General features: G+C 48.9%; 1 protein-coding gene and 2 long non-coding RNA genes across 3 annotated transcripts in view; 1 reads left to right on the top strand and 2 right to left on the bottom strand.

The window, feature by feature from the left end:
* Positions 1-13,620, bottom strand: part of LOC134204703 (uncharacterized) — a 56,647-nt gene that overhangs the window by 15,743 nt on the left and 27,284 nt on the right. The window lies entirely within an intron of this gene.
* On the bottom strand, positions 397-1,193 carry LOC134205163 (uncharacterized). The gene is made up of 3 exons (XR_009978071.1): positions 946-1,193; positions 752-887; positions 397-691 (listed from the first exon to the last, which is right to left on the bottom strand). It is a non-coding gene; the product is annotated as an uncharacterized LOC134205163 (long non-coding RNA).
* On the top strand, positions 1,294-2,882 carry LOC134205159 (small ribosomal subunit protein uS5m). Its single transcript, XM_062680144.1, has 2 exons — positions 1,294-1,617; positions 1,682-2,882. The coding sequence occupies exons 1-2, from the start codon at positions 1,395-1,397 to the stop codon at positions 2,830-2,832; spliced, it is 1,374 nt and encodes a 457-aa protein (XP_062536128.1). The 5' UTR covers positions 1,294-1,394; the 3' UTR covers positions 2,833-2,882.

Genomic DNA, 13,620 nt, shown 5'->3' with positions numbered 1-13,620 from the left:
GGTCGATTGCCCAAAACCCCAAAACTACCGATAACGAAAAAACTTATCTGGCCTCCCTGCTGTCAGATGTCATTAAAACGTCAAATTGAAAAGCCTTTTAAACTTCGTTGCGTGATGTTTACACTGTGCCAGCAAAGTACTCTTTAATGGGTAAAAAAATGCCCATTATGAAGTTAAATAGTTCAACTCATTAAAAGAGTAAACAGCGTTTACTCATTAATGAGTAAAAGGCCTATACGTCAAATTCAGGAGTACTTTTTACTCATTACAGAAAAAAATATTTTCGGGAAAATGGGTATTTTTCACTCTTAATCGATAAAAAATGTTTTTAATTAAATTAGGGATATTTATCGAAAAAGTGAAGGAATTACGAGGCATGTGTGAAATAATTCTTTATTCAATTATCATACAATAGATACACATCAAGCGAATTTTGCGAGTTAATATATGAAGAGAAATAACTGCAACTTGTGTTTTGCTCGCCCCTCTCGCCCGCCCGCCTATTAAGCAACCCGCCGAACGGATGCCGGGAAACAAGTGAACAAAGCAGGGACATAATAGATACGGCGGCTGCTTCTGAAACCGTTCCCGGAATTGACGTATGTGTTCCCGATCGTCAGGAACAAGGACAGGAACACTTACAGAGTACATGCTATGTAAATACGATATCCTCGCTGGAATGTTTTGGGGCCTACGGCAAAATGGGTTATTTATTGGAGGTGGTTTAGATTGTGAGGAGCATCGTAATTACCTTCGCAAAGTCTGACTTCTTTTTGATGCCGGATGAGTCCAACTGGCTGAAGTACAGCTGCTGTATCCCTCGTATCCCTTCATGATGAACAGCATCAATTATTCGTCGAAGTCTCGGATTCTGATGGTATTTTTTTCTGGAATGATAGGTGAGATCAACATGGAAACGTTCTGAGCTTTTAGCATGAAACTTACTATTTTCATGAAGGCTTCTCCAGCTCCTGGTTCTCGTTGATTGCCATTTTCAATAATCAGCCCTACCATTCACGGCGGGGAACTGCACGTGTGGAAGTATATTTTGTTATTTTAGAATACATTTCAAACAACAAATTTGGTGTAATGCTATACGATCAACAACTCGTTTGTTTGAAAAGTATATTTTGTTTTTCACTCATTAAAGAGTATCAGCGAGGAACTTGAAAATGGGCATAAAATATTCATTATATAAAATACATAATTACCCATTATTTTGACAGTTCCATATATCGTCAAAAAAGGGGTGATTTTTACTCTTTAAAGAGTATTGTCGGGTTTACAGTGTACGTAAACTTCGGGTTTACTTTTTCTGTGCTTTGTGAAAAAATCAGCTTTAAAACTTTATAAATCGAGTGAAATTTGTTTTCAAGTGTAAAAACGGGGCCGATATGTTCCGCCTGCTGGTTGCCGGCAGCGAATCGCTGATTCGTGGCTGTTCAGCGCTGCAACCCCTGCGAACGCTTGCGAGCTCCAGCGCTTCACGAAACACCGCATGCTTTATCAGCAGTCATCGCCGGCTGGGAGATCCGTCGACGAATGTTAATAGACAGCTGCTTCAACCCATTCTTCCGGCGTTGCATAACTCTAGAGGAACCAGCTTCTTCAATAAATGTATGCGTTTTTGTAAATTAATGGCGAAGATTTAGCGATCCTAAAAAAAATATTTTATTTCCAGTGCCAGCGCAGGAGATCTGGAAGGGTGTCATCTCGGTCAGTAATGCCGGTAAGAAGCGAGGACGAGGAAAGGGGTCCGGACGCATCACTCCGAAGGATTTGAATAAGGGCCAAATTATCGGTTTCGGTAAGGCAAACATTGTGTGGCCCGGCCTGTCTGCGCCGATAATCCGAGGACGCGAGTTAGTGAAGCAGCAACAGCTCCCGGAAGACAAGGAACGAGAGGCCAAACTGAAAAAGATTCGCGATGAGATGGTCAATTTTAAGCGATTGAAGCTGAGTCCACTGGAGCGAGGTTGGTCTGGTTCTAAAATGCCGGGGCGAAGCATCGGTCCCCCGGATGCCATTGGAGAGGATCGGTTTGAAGGATTTGAAACAACGGTTTTGGAACTGAAAACCGTAGTCAACATGAAAGGTAATCTTGGCCGGAAGAGACGTGTATCTGCGATGACCATCACTGGAAATGGCAACGGTTTGGCTGGCATCGGATTCGGCAAGGCCATCGACATAAGGGCTGCGTTGAAAAAGGCGAAAAATCGCGCCGGCCAGAAGCTGATGTACTTTGAGCTGTGCAACGGTCATACAGTTTTCCACGACTTTTACTGTGCCTTTGGGGCGACAAAAATGTTCGTAGAGCGTAAACCGGAAGGCTACGGCTTGAGATGCCATCGGGCGATTAAATCGGTTTGTGAAGTGCTAGGAATCAAGGATCTCCGCGCCAAGTGTGAGGGTTCTACAAATGTGCAGCATGTGGTCAAGGCTTTCTTCATTGGATTGCTGCAGCAGAAAAATCATCAACAAATTGCTGAAGAAAAAGGTTTGCATGTCGTTGAACTTCGCCCAGAAAACGGGAAGTTCCCGAAGGTGGTGGCAAGTCCGACCACATGTCGAAAAGAGGAAGATTTGGAGAATAACGAAATCTTGGACTATACACAATATTGCATGGATGGCAAGATTCAGCTTAAAAGGAAGAAGTTTCCACCATTCTACACGAAGGAGCGCTCTTATGAGATATACCTGAAAAAGCGAGAGTATCTACGCAATCAAGACAAGGTGCGATTAAGGTTGCTAGCAGAGACAGGGGAAGTCCGTAGTTTCCTAACGGAAAAGTATCCGGAGTGCAAAATGGGACCGGCTCCGAAGGAAGAGTAGATATTGTAACAGCAGATATGTAACTTTGAATATATCTTATCAAATGGAAATACCAAGAGTTTGTTTATTTTGTTTCGACAATTTAGTTTATCTTCCATTCTCTTAATTAAGAGCCAAGCTTGGTTTTGCAGCACCGTTGCACGAGTTTTGCTACCGGCTTCAGTGATGAATTGTACTGTCCGATCAATTCCTACAACGCGTTTTTTTAGAGCAGCTCGAAAACTTCGCCAAAATTGAATTTTGAGGCTTTCAGTGTTTTTTTAGAGTCTTCGACTCTCGTTCATCAACTTGAAATACCCAGTGTCTAGGGAAAACTTTGAACCCTTGGCGCCCTCCATGCCCAAGCGTTTGATCAGCTTCCGGACGAAAACACTCTGATCCAGCGTGAACGAACCATCCGCATCCCGTGTGACACGAATTCCCAGAAAACAGTTGACGTTTCCGAGCTTGGAGATCTTCAACTTGTTCTACTGCCGTGCGCATCCGATCAGTATGTCGTATTATGAGATACACCCAATCACTGCGAGAGTTAGGTCGAATGACTAGAGTGGTATGTGTTAGTGCGAATTGAATGAAAGAGGTGAGCATCCAAGTCAGACTCACATGGCATGATACGGTCGAGCACAAAAGTCAGACTCACATGGAGCGTTACCGCGAATACAAGCATGGCGTGCCTGAGCGTGTACCAGGTGGTTGGGTGAGCATACAAGTCAGTCTCACACGGTATGTAAGAGGTGAGCATTCAGCGAAAAACGTACTCTTGAAGGAACTTTTGGTTAATTGGGTGGCCGCCTGCTTCAGGCCGTAAATGCTTTTACGAAGCCTGCAGACCTGCCCTTCCTTTCCTTTTACGGCAAATCCAGGCGGTTGCCGCATATAAACCTCTTCCGCCAGCGTGCCATATAAATAGGCCGTTTTGACGTCCAAATGTTTGACGATCCAGTTGTGGTGGCCGGCGACGGTCATGAATACACGAAGAGTACACTGCTGAGCGACCGGAGCTAAAATCTCGTCATAATCCGATCCAAAACGCTGGGCGAACCCTTGCGCGACAAGCTTGGCCTTATACCTTCCGACGTTTCATTCTGCATCGTACTTCCGCTTGTAAATCCACCTTTCGTTTCGCCGGAGAGTGGACAAGCTCCCATGTTTTGTTGGACATCAATGAACGGTACTCCTCTGTCATCGCAGCTATCCACTTCTTCTTCTAACCGCAAGTAATCGCTTCCTTGTACGTGCTCGGTGTAGCTGGAATACGATAGTTGGTTCGTCTGTTTCGAGTGCTACCATGCCCATCTTGTAATCGCTAAATCTCTCTGGCAACTATCCGCGGGTTGCGCGTCGCCGATACGGCTGCTCCGCTGGCTGTCCGCCGCTTGGCTGGACTTCTGCTTCAGATTCGGCAACATTTTCTTCTCCACTCGAAAACACTTCCGAAGTATCGTAAAAGTCTTCCGCTTAATCACTATTCGGCTTCTCGTTCATTTTGGGAAGCGGGTCCAACTCCACAATCGAACCATCAGCATCTGGAACCTTTGCTGGCACTTCCGTCAAATTTCCCGCCGGCGGCAGTACTTCCGACGCCGACGATCTTCCCTGTGCCTTCTCCGATCCGAATTCCAGGTTCTCCATGAAGCTTATGGTGATTCTTCCGGTGTCCTTATCCAAAAAACGTACCCCACGAATACCATCTTGCGCGCCTTCACTTCCATCTTTCTGCGTCTTTCCGCTGGTATCTGCACCCAGGCTTCACTTCCGAAGATTCTTAGATGCTCGAAAAACGGTTTGCGACCATACCAGCGTTCAAAGGGACTCATACCAATCGATCGTGATGGCAAACGATTTTGTAAATACGTTGCCGTTAGCACTGCTTCACCACAATACTTTGCATTCAAACCGGCGCGCCGCGGCGTCCAGCAGCATGCACATGGTCATTTCCTTGAGGTAACGGTTACGCCTTTCCACCACCCCGTTTTGCTGCGGTGAGTACGGCGCAGTAAACTGGCTGACGATACCTTCACTTTGCAAGATTCCCTGCAGCTTCTTGGAGACATATTCACCACCGCCGTCCGACTGCAGCACTCGAGAAGTCTTCCCGATTTGCGTTTTGCAGAAGAAAACGAAGTCCTTCACTTTTTCTGCTATCTCTGACTTCTTACGCAACTGGTAAACGAGCGACATGCGAGAAAAGTCATCAATGAAGGTCAATAAATATTGATTTCCGCTCGGCGTGGTGGTTAACAAAAGAAAAGAAAAGACCACTGACGTCGGTGTGTACGACATCCAGTATCTCCTTGGATCCACGGTCGGCAGTCTTTGGGAACGGAGTCCGCAACATCTTCCCCTCCAGGCAGCACCGACAGACCGTACGTACACCACAGTCCACCAGTTTCATACCTTCAGCCGCACCGCTCTTGTGAACCGTCCTGATCGCTTCCGCATCCCGATGGCCGAGACGCCTGTGCCACGTATGTTGGCAGTTGTGTGTGTGAGAACGATCGACACTCACCATCGCTTGATCCGGAACACGAAGTCTGTAGAGGCTGCCGTAGCGATCGGCCACCGCCGCTACTTCGCCGCTCTTCTTGAAAATCTGGCAGCTGTGTTCCCCAAATTCAACACGGAAGCATTTATTGGTAAGCGTACTTACCGAAATCAATCCACTTGCGAGCTTCGGGACGAACAACACGCCGGATAGGATTATGTCCACCGGAGTCCGGTACCGATACCTCCCACCACAGCCTTCTCACCGTCAGCTAGCACCTCGCTCATCCCTTTCGATTCCTGCAGCTCGTCGAAGAACTCTCTGCTTCCCGTCATGTGCTTCGAAGCCCCGCTGTCGACAAACCAGCTATAGTGGACTCCACTTTCCCGGCAACTCATGCCAGGGGTCCGTCGAAAACGTTTTGCACTTGCTTCGCTTTATTCGACTCGTCCTTCCGTTGTTTACCTTCATCCGGCTTCCTTCCGGACGCCTTCTGGAGGCTCCTACAATTCCTCATCAGGTGACCGGGTTTCTTGCACGAAAAACATACCCGCGTCTCCTGGTTTCCACTGGCACCACTGTCGTTCCGTGGTGGGTGATTCTTCGGACGATAGTCCACCTTCAGTGCCTTGCCACCCGTCGCTCCCGATGATCCGAAACGTTCACGTCGCTTCTCGGCTTCGGCGAGTAGTTTGGACTTCACCAATTCCAGCGTTAGATCCGCGCTGGGACGCTGCTCTAGTGCGGTCACCAGAGCGTCAAAAGAATCCGGCAAAGAGCAAAGCAGCATCGCGACCTTTAACTTATCCGGGAGGGGATCACCTACATCCGCAATTCGCTGTAGCAACTCCGTGAACCGCTGCAGATGTTCCTCCATATCGGCGTCTTCTTTCAACTCCAGATGGGTGAGTTTCTTTAGAAGATAGACTTCGGACCCCTTATCGTGGTAGTCCTTCAAGGCTTGCCACGCATCTTTCGCACTGGTGCAGCTCCTCACAAGGCTTGTTTGGCTGTCATCAATTATTATTATTTATTCAGACTAAGGCCGAAGTGGCCTGTGCGGTATATAAGAGTCTTCTCCATTCGGCTCGGTCCATGGCTACACGTCGCCAACCACGCAGTCTACGGAGGGTCCGCAAGTCATCTTCCACCTGATCGATCCACCTTGCCCGCTGCGCACCTCGCCTTCTTGTGCCCGTCGGATCGTTGTCGAGAACCATTTTCACCGGGTTACTGTCCGACATTCTGGCTACGTGCCCGGCCCATCGCAGTCGTCCGATTTTCGCGGTGTGAACGATGGATGGTTCTCCCAACAGCTGATGCAATTCGTGGTTCATTCGCCTCCTCCACGTACCGTCCGCCATCTGCACCCCACCATAGATGGTACGCAGCACTTTCCTTTCGAAAACTCAAGTGCGCGTTGGTCCTCCACGAGCATCGTCCAGGTCTCGTGTCCGTAGAGGACTACCGGTCTAATTAGCGTTTTGTAGATTGTCAGTTTGGTACGGCGGCGAACTCTATTCGATCGGAGCGTCTTGCGGAGTCCAAAGTACGTACGATTTCCAGCCACTATGCGTCTCCGAATTTCTCTGCTGGTGTCATTTTCGGCAGTCACCAGTGAGCCCAAGTACACAAATTCTTCTACCACCTCGATTTCGTCACCACCGATGCAAACTCGCGGTGGGTGGCTCACATTGTCTTCTCTTGAACCTCTTCCTATCATGTACTTCGTCTTCGACGTGTTGATGACTAGTCCGATCCGCTTAGCTTCCCTCTTTAGTCTGATGTAGGCTTCCTCCATCTTCTCAAAGTTACGTGCCATAATATCTATGTCGTCGGCGAAACCAAATAGCTGGACGGACTTATTGAAAATTGTACCACTCGTGTTAATCCCTGCTCTTCGTATTACACCTTCCAAAGCGATGTTGAATAGCAAACACGAAAGACCATCACCTTGCCGTAACCCTCTGCGGGTTTCGAAGGGACTCGAGAATGCCCCTGAAACTCGAACTACGCACATCACCCGATCCATCGTCGCTTTGATCAACCGTGTCAGTTTATCCGGAAAACCGTGTTCGTGCATTAGCTGCCATAGCTGGTCCCGATCGATTGTATCATATGCGGCTTTGAAGTCGATGAATAGGTGATGTGTGGGCACGTTGTATTCGCGGCATTTCTGCAGTACTTGGCGAATGGCAAACACCTGGTCCGTGGTGGAGCGTTCGCCCATAAAACCCGCCTGGTACTGCCCCACGAGCTCCCTTGCAGTTGGTGCTAGTCGACGGCATAAAATTTGGGAGAGTACCTTGTAGGCGGCGTTCAGCAATGTGATTGCGCGGTAGTTGCTACAATCCAGCTTATCGCCCTTTTTGTAGATGGGACACACGACACCTTCCATCCACTCCTGCGGCAAAACTTCCTCCTCCCAAATCTTGGTAATTACCCAGTGCAGCGCTCTAGCCAGTGCCTCACCACCGTGCTTAAATAGCTCTCCTGGTAGTTGGTCAACCCCAGGGGCTTTGTTGTTCTTGAGCCGGCCAATCTCCTCTTGGATTTCCTGGAGATCCGGAGCCGGTAGAATTATGTCCTGCGCGCGTTCTCCCAGGTCCATCACCATACCGCCATCTTCGTCAGCCACATCGCCATTCAGGTGTTCTTCGTAGTGCTGCCGCCACCTTTGGATCACCTCACGCTCGTTCGTAAGAAGGTTCCCGTTTATGTCCTTACACATATCGGGCTGTGGCACGTGGCCCTTACGTGATCGGTTTAACTTCTCATAGAACTTTCGTGTGTTATTAGCGCGGTACAGTTGCTCCGTTTCTTCAGTCGTTTCTCTGATCCGGGGGCACCGTGCCAAGTGCAGCGGTTGCGGTGCTACCAATGGCGGATCGAATATCTCTCCAGCCATCTTCAAGAGATGCTGCGCCTAGCTGCTCTTCCGTTGGAAGTGCCACTTCCAGCTGCTGCGCGTATTCTTGGGCTAGTCTACCGTCTTGTAGCCGCCCAATGTTAAGCCGCGGCGTCCGACTTCGACGCGTGTTGTACACCGTCGAGAGTTTTGAGCGCAGGCATACTGCAACGAGGTAGTGGTCGGATTCAATATTCGCACTGCGGTAAGTGCGGACGATCGTGATGTCGGAGAAGAATTTACCGTCGATTAGAACGTGGTCGATTTGGTTTTCCGTTTCTTGGTTAGGTGATCTCCATGTGGCCTTGTGGATATTTTTGCGGGGAAGAAGGTGCTTCGGACTACCATTCCGCGGGAGGCTGCGAAGTTTATGCATCGTTGGCCGTTGTCATTCGATACGGTGTGCAGACTATCCGGTCCGATGACCGGTCTATACATTTCCTCCCTTCCTACCTGTGCGTTCATGTCACCGATGACGATTTTAACGTCCCGCAGTGGGCATCCATCGTATGTCTGCTCCAGCTGTGCGTAGAACGCTTCTTTCTCGTCGTCGGGTCTCCCTTCGTGTGGGCAGTGCACGTTGATGATGCTATAGTTGAAGAAACGGCCTTTAATCCTCAGCTTGCACATCCTTGCGTTGATTGGCTGCCACCCAATCACGCGTTGGCGCATCTTACCCAGCACTATGAAGCCGGTTCCCAGCTCGTTGGTGGTGCCACAGCTTTGGTAGAAGGTAGCCGCTCGATGCCCGCTTTTCCACACTTTCTGTCCTGTCCAGCAAATCTCCAGCAGCGCCACGACGTCGAAGTTGCGGGGATGTAATTCATCGTAGATCATCCTGTCGCAACCTGCGAAACCTAGCGACTTGCAATTCCATGTTCCAAGCTTCCAATCGTGATCCTGTATTCGTCGCCTAGGTCTTTGCCGATTATATCGAGTCGCATTATCTCTTATATTGTTCGTAATGATTGGTTTTCTAGGCGGCTTATTGGGCCTGCGCAAACCTCCTGTCTCGTCGGAGGGCCGTCGTGTCAGGGCTGTTTAGCGTCCCACCTAACACCAGGACTTGGGCTTGTGCGCTTTGAGCGGCACACGGTCGCTTTGGTGGAGCCTACTTGCGGATACATGCAGCTTTTTATAGAGGTTTAACAGGGCCCACTGTCAAACCCCACCACATCCTAGGCAAGCCCCACAACTCGCAGATGGCCTGGGGAGGGATCGTCAAGCCCTTGGACATAGTCCCTGCTGCCCGGTGTGTTATTTATTGGCTGTCATCAATACGAAGGCCAATCGTCGCACGGTCCTTCAGATCCGCCTTGGTCCAATCGTCGGTGACCGGTTGTGGTTGGGGCTTGCTGATAACATCCCACAAATCCTCCCGAACCAACATCTCCATACGAAATTTCCAGGATTGGTAGTTGTGGTTCGACAGCCTCGAGAATGGGAACCTCTGTTGATCCGCCATCTTCCTCTTCCACTCTCCGAACTAGTGCTCGCGACGAAAACTTTCCCGACACTTTCCCGACGTTTACGACCGAAACTTTACTCAACTCGCGTTACTTTCGCTGTGCTCTGCTCATAACTTGTTGGCGAACAGACGGGCGGACACCGGGACAAATCCTCCGGAAACGTGTCAATAAGCGCGAAGTAAAACGAAATATAACTGCGGACTCAGGGCGTATTCACGTATCGGCGCTACACACCAACACACTGGGGGTAATCAGTTATCTGCGGAAGCTGGAGAGCACGTACCGCTTGATGTGTTATCGCTTTAACCTGTCGCCATGTTAAATTTCGGTCAACTTCTTTTATTTCAACCGTCTAAGACGAATTAAGTAGGTACTCTTTATTTAATTCCACTAGTTAATTTTCGTTATCTTTGCTTTTATTTATTTATTGAGGCTTCGCCGCCATGAGCCTCTGGGTCTGTTTTTGCTGCGATGTCCTGCTGGGTGTAGGGTTCTATTATTGTACTATGACGTCATAGTGCATGACGGGCACGAAGACACGGAAACGGTGATATGGGTCAAACACAATTGATACGTTTGCGTGCGTTTTGACAGTTTTCCCATGAGAGTTGGGAGACGGACGTAGCGACAGGAGTGAACAAGAGGTGCATTAATCCGGATTCATTGCGGTGGAGCTTGTTGTTTGAGATCCAAGTGTGAGGCCACCAGGCCCAAATTATATACCGCATGCATCTGTTAATGATCACCTGCAGCCTTTTGTCGCGACCAGGCCAACCAAAGCTCCTCATCGGAGCTAATGCTGCTACCTTCGAACGACAATTTAAGTAAAGAGCAGTTTTACCCGCTCTCTGACTTGATCGTCATCGGGAACTGCTACCTCCGGTGAAATTTCAACCAGCAGGGGCGGTGCCACCAGCCACGGCTTTAGGCTGACATAGCGGAGTCCAAAATACGTACGATTTCCAGCCACTATGCGTCTCCGCATTTCTCTGCTGGTATCATTTTCGGCAGTCACCAGTGAGCCCAAGTACACAAATTCTTCTGCCTCCCGATTTCATCACCACCGACGCAAACTAGCGGTGGGTGGCTCACATTGTCTTCTCTTGAACCTCTTCTTTTCATGTAATCGTCTTCGACGTGTTGATGACTAGTCCGATCCGCTTAGCTTCCCTCTTCAGTCTGATGTAGGCTTCCTTCATCTTCTCAAAGTTACGTGCCATAATATCAATGTCGTCGGCGAAGCCAAATAGCTGAACGGACTAATTGAAAATTGTACCACTCGTGTTAATCCCTGCTCTTCGTATTACCCCTTCCAAAGCGATGTTGAATAGCAAACACGAAAGACCATCACCTTGGCGTAACCCTCTGCGCATTTCAAAGGGACTCGAGAATGCCTCTGAAACTCGAACTACGCACATCGTCGCCTTGATAAACCGTGTCAGTTTATCCGGAAATCCGTGTTCTTGGCTGTCATAGCAGGTCCCGATCGATTGTATCATATGCGGCTTTGAAGTCGATGAATAGATGATGTGTGGGCACGTTGTATTCGCAGCATTTCTGCAGTACTTGGCGGATGGCGAACATTTGGTCCGTGATGGAGCGTTCGCCCATAAAACCCGCCTGGTACTGCCCAACGAACAGTAACGGTGATAGAATACATCCTTGCCTCACACCAGCTACGACCCGGTTAGGGTCGGACAATACCCCATTGGGCAACACTCTACACGAGAACGCCTCGTATTGTGCATCGATGAGGCCGATGATTTTGTCAGGAACTCCCTTGAGTCTCACGGCGCTCCACATATTCTCGTGATTGAGACGGTCGAAAGCTTTTTCATAGTCAATATATACCAAGTAAAGAAACTTTTGGAATTCGTTGACCTGCTCCAGAATGATCGCTCGAGAATGGTTCAAATAGGATCTTCCGATACGGAATCCGGCCTGCTGCCGCCGCAGAGTCGCATCGATCTTCTCCTGAATCCGGACTAGGATATTTTTGCACAGAGCTTTGAGAATGGTACACAGCAACATAATGCCTCGTCAGTTAGGTCACCTTTTTTGGGCACCTTACCTTACCATACATTGCGTCCAGTCGACCGGGAAAATGGTGGTGTCCCAGATATTACGAAATAAGCTATGCAGTAGTTGACCGGATGTCATGGGATCAGCTTTGAGCATCTCGGTGAGATATCATATAGAGAGTCGAATGTCCCTAGTTGCTCTCTCTCCTTCGTCACTTGTCCCATCGACATGAACGTTTCACTTACTTCTCAAGAGCCGAGTATCGTTGACGGGCTAAGGCATTGGCTCCTGTGGTTTTCGTTCGCACTATCGCGGCTTTGGCTTCTCTTCAATCCTCTATCTTTCTCCAGGTCTCATCGGTGATCTATTGTTTTCTCTGGCATGAAAAGGCATTCTTGATGGCGGTCCATTGGTCTTCCACACTGCCATCTGGAATATCTGCAGCACGCGTCTCCAATTCTTCATTGAAGGACTGTTTCATCGTGGCATCTTTCAGTCGGCGTGTGTTGAACCCTGCTGACAAAACCGCACAATCCGCAGGCGTATTTAACCGACGAGGAGGTTATGATCAGGCGTTTTATCGGCACTACGTCTATTTCGTACATCGAGAAGGTTCCGTTTCCAGTTTTTGGCTGATGCAGTTGTGGTCAATTTGATTTTTGTAAGGCCGTCACAGGAGAACCACGTGACGTTGTGAACTCGTCGATGGTGAAGAGCGATCCCTCGATCAATATGTCTTTATTACCACAGAATTCTGCGAACAGCTCTCCGTTTTCGCTCATTTCTCCGAGACCATGGCGTCCCATAATGGGCTCATGGTCGCTCATACATATCTTGATATCACACTTCGGAATTCTATTTACGTCGGCATTTAGTTGACTGTAGTAGTTCTCTTTGACTTGCAGATCGGCAGCATCGATTGACGCATAACATTGGATTATAGTAAAGTGTCGGACCCGTGTTCTAAATCTGGCAACGATTATCCTTTCACTTAAAGGTTCCCACTTCATAAGCGCAGAGTGTGCCTGAGCGCTTAGTAGGAAGCCAACTCCGCGATGCCGGGGAGCGTGTTCACCTCGTAAACCAGAGTATAGCAGAACTTGTCCCGACGACATTCTGTGTTCTCCAAACTTTGGCCAACTGACTTCACTCAGTCCCAGGCCCAGGATCGCAAGCGTCATGCGGCGTGCCTTATTGGCAAGTTGTGCCAATTTACCCTGCTAGGCTAGGGTTAAAACGTTCCATGTTCTTATCCATGTCCGTTGTTTTGCGCTAAAAGTCGTTGCCATAAAATCAGTCCGTATTCTTCATTATCGAATTATCAAACCAATTGATGTTTCGGGAACAGTAGATTGTTGGCCCAAGGTTCCCTATCCACCGGGATGGGGCTGCCAACTTAGGTATAGCTTCCGGGGAATAGCATTTCATACTCAGCCGCTGGATGCCAGAACAGACGCTGTTGGAGCCGCACCTCCTTGGTGAACAGACGCTCGATCAGTCGGGTAATATTTGTTTAAAGTCCCACCCAACACCAGGACTAGGCTAGTGTGCTTTGAGTGGCGCTTTGGTAGGGCCTCCTTGCGGACACATGCAGCTTTTTAAAGAAGTTCTACAGAGCCCACTGTCGAACCCACCACATCCTAGGCAGACCCACAGGACGCACCCACTCACTCTAGCTGATGTCAGAAGGACAACATTGCCTAGACTACACTACCAGCTAAGAAGGCAACACTTAGCTGGCGGTCAATTGTCATCGGAAGACCCGTGGAAATGTGAGTATTGAAACTTGTGAAGACCAGAGCTATGGTAGGCGCTCCTTTCCGGATGTCAACTCACCCTTTCGTAGCACAGTATCCCCAATACGCATACTCCAGCCACCATCAGTGGATAGGTGCTTAGAGTCC

This window comes from Armigeres subalbatus, chromosome 1 (genome assembly GCF_024139115.2).
Source record: "Armigeres subalbatus isolate Guangzhou_Male chromosome 1, GZ_Asu_2, whole genome shotgun sequence".
In the NCBI taxonomy this organism is placed as follows: Eukaryota; Metazoa; Arthropoda; class Insecta; order Diptera; family Culicidae; genus Armigeres; species Armigeres subalbatus.
Note: the sequence above shows the minus strand (reverse complement) of the source record. Positions and strands in the feature narration are given on the sequence as shown.

Coding starts and splice junctions, on each gene's coding strand:
- LOC134205159 (XM_062680144.1), top strand. CDS start 1,395: ATGTTCCGCCTGCTGGTTGCCGGCAGCGAATCGCTGATTCGTGGCTGT. Junction 1,618..1,681: donor AACCAGCTTCTTCAATAAAT/GTATGCGTTTTT, acceptor TTTTATTTCCAG/TGCCAGCGCAGGAGATCTGG.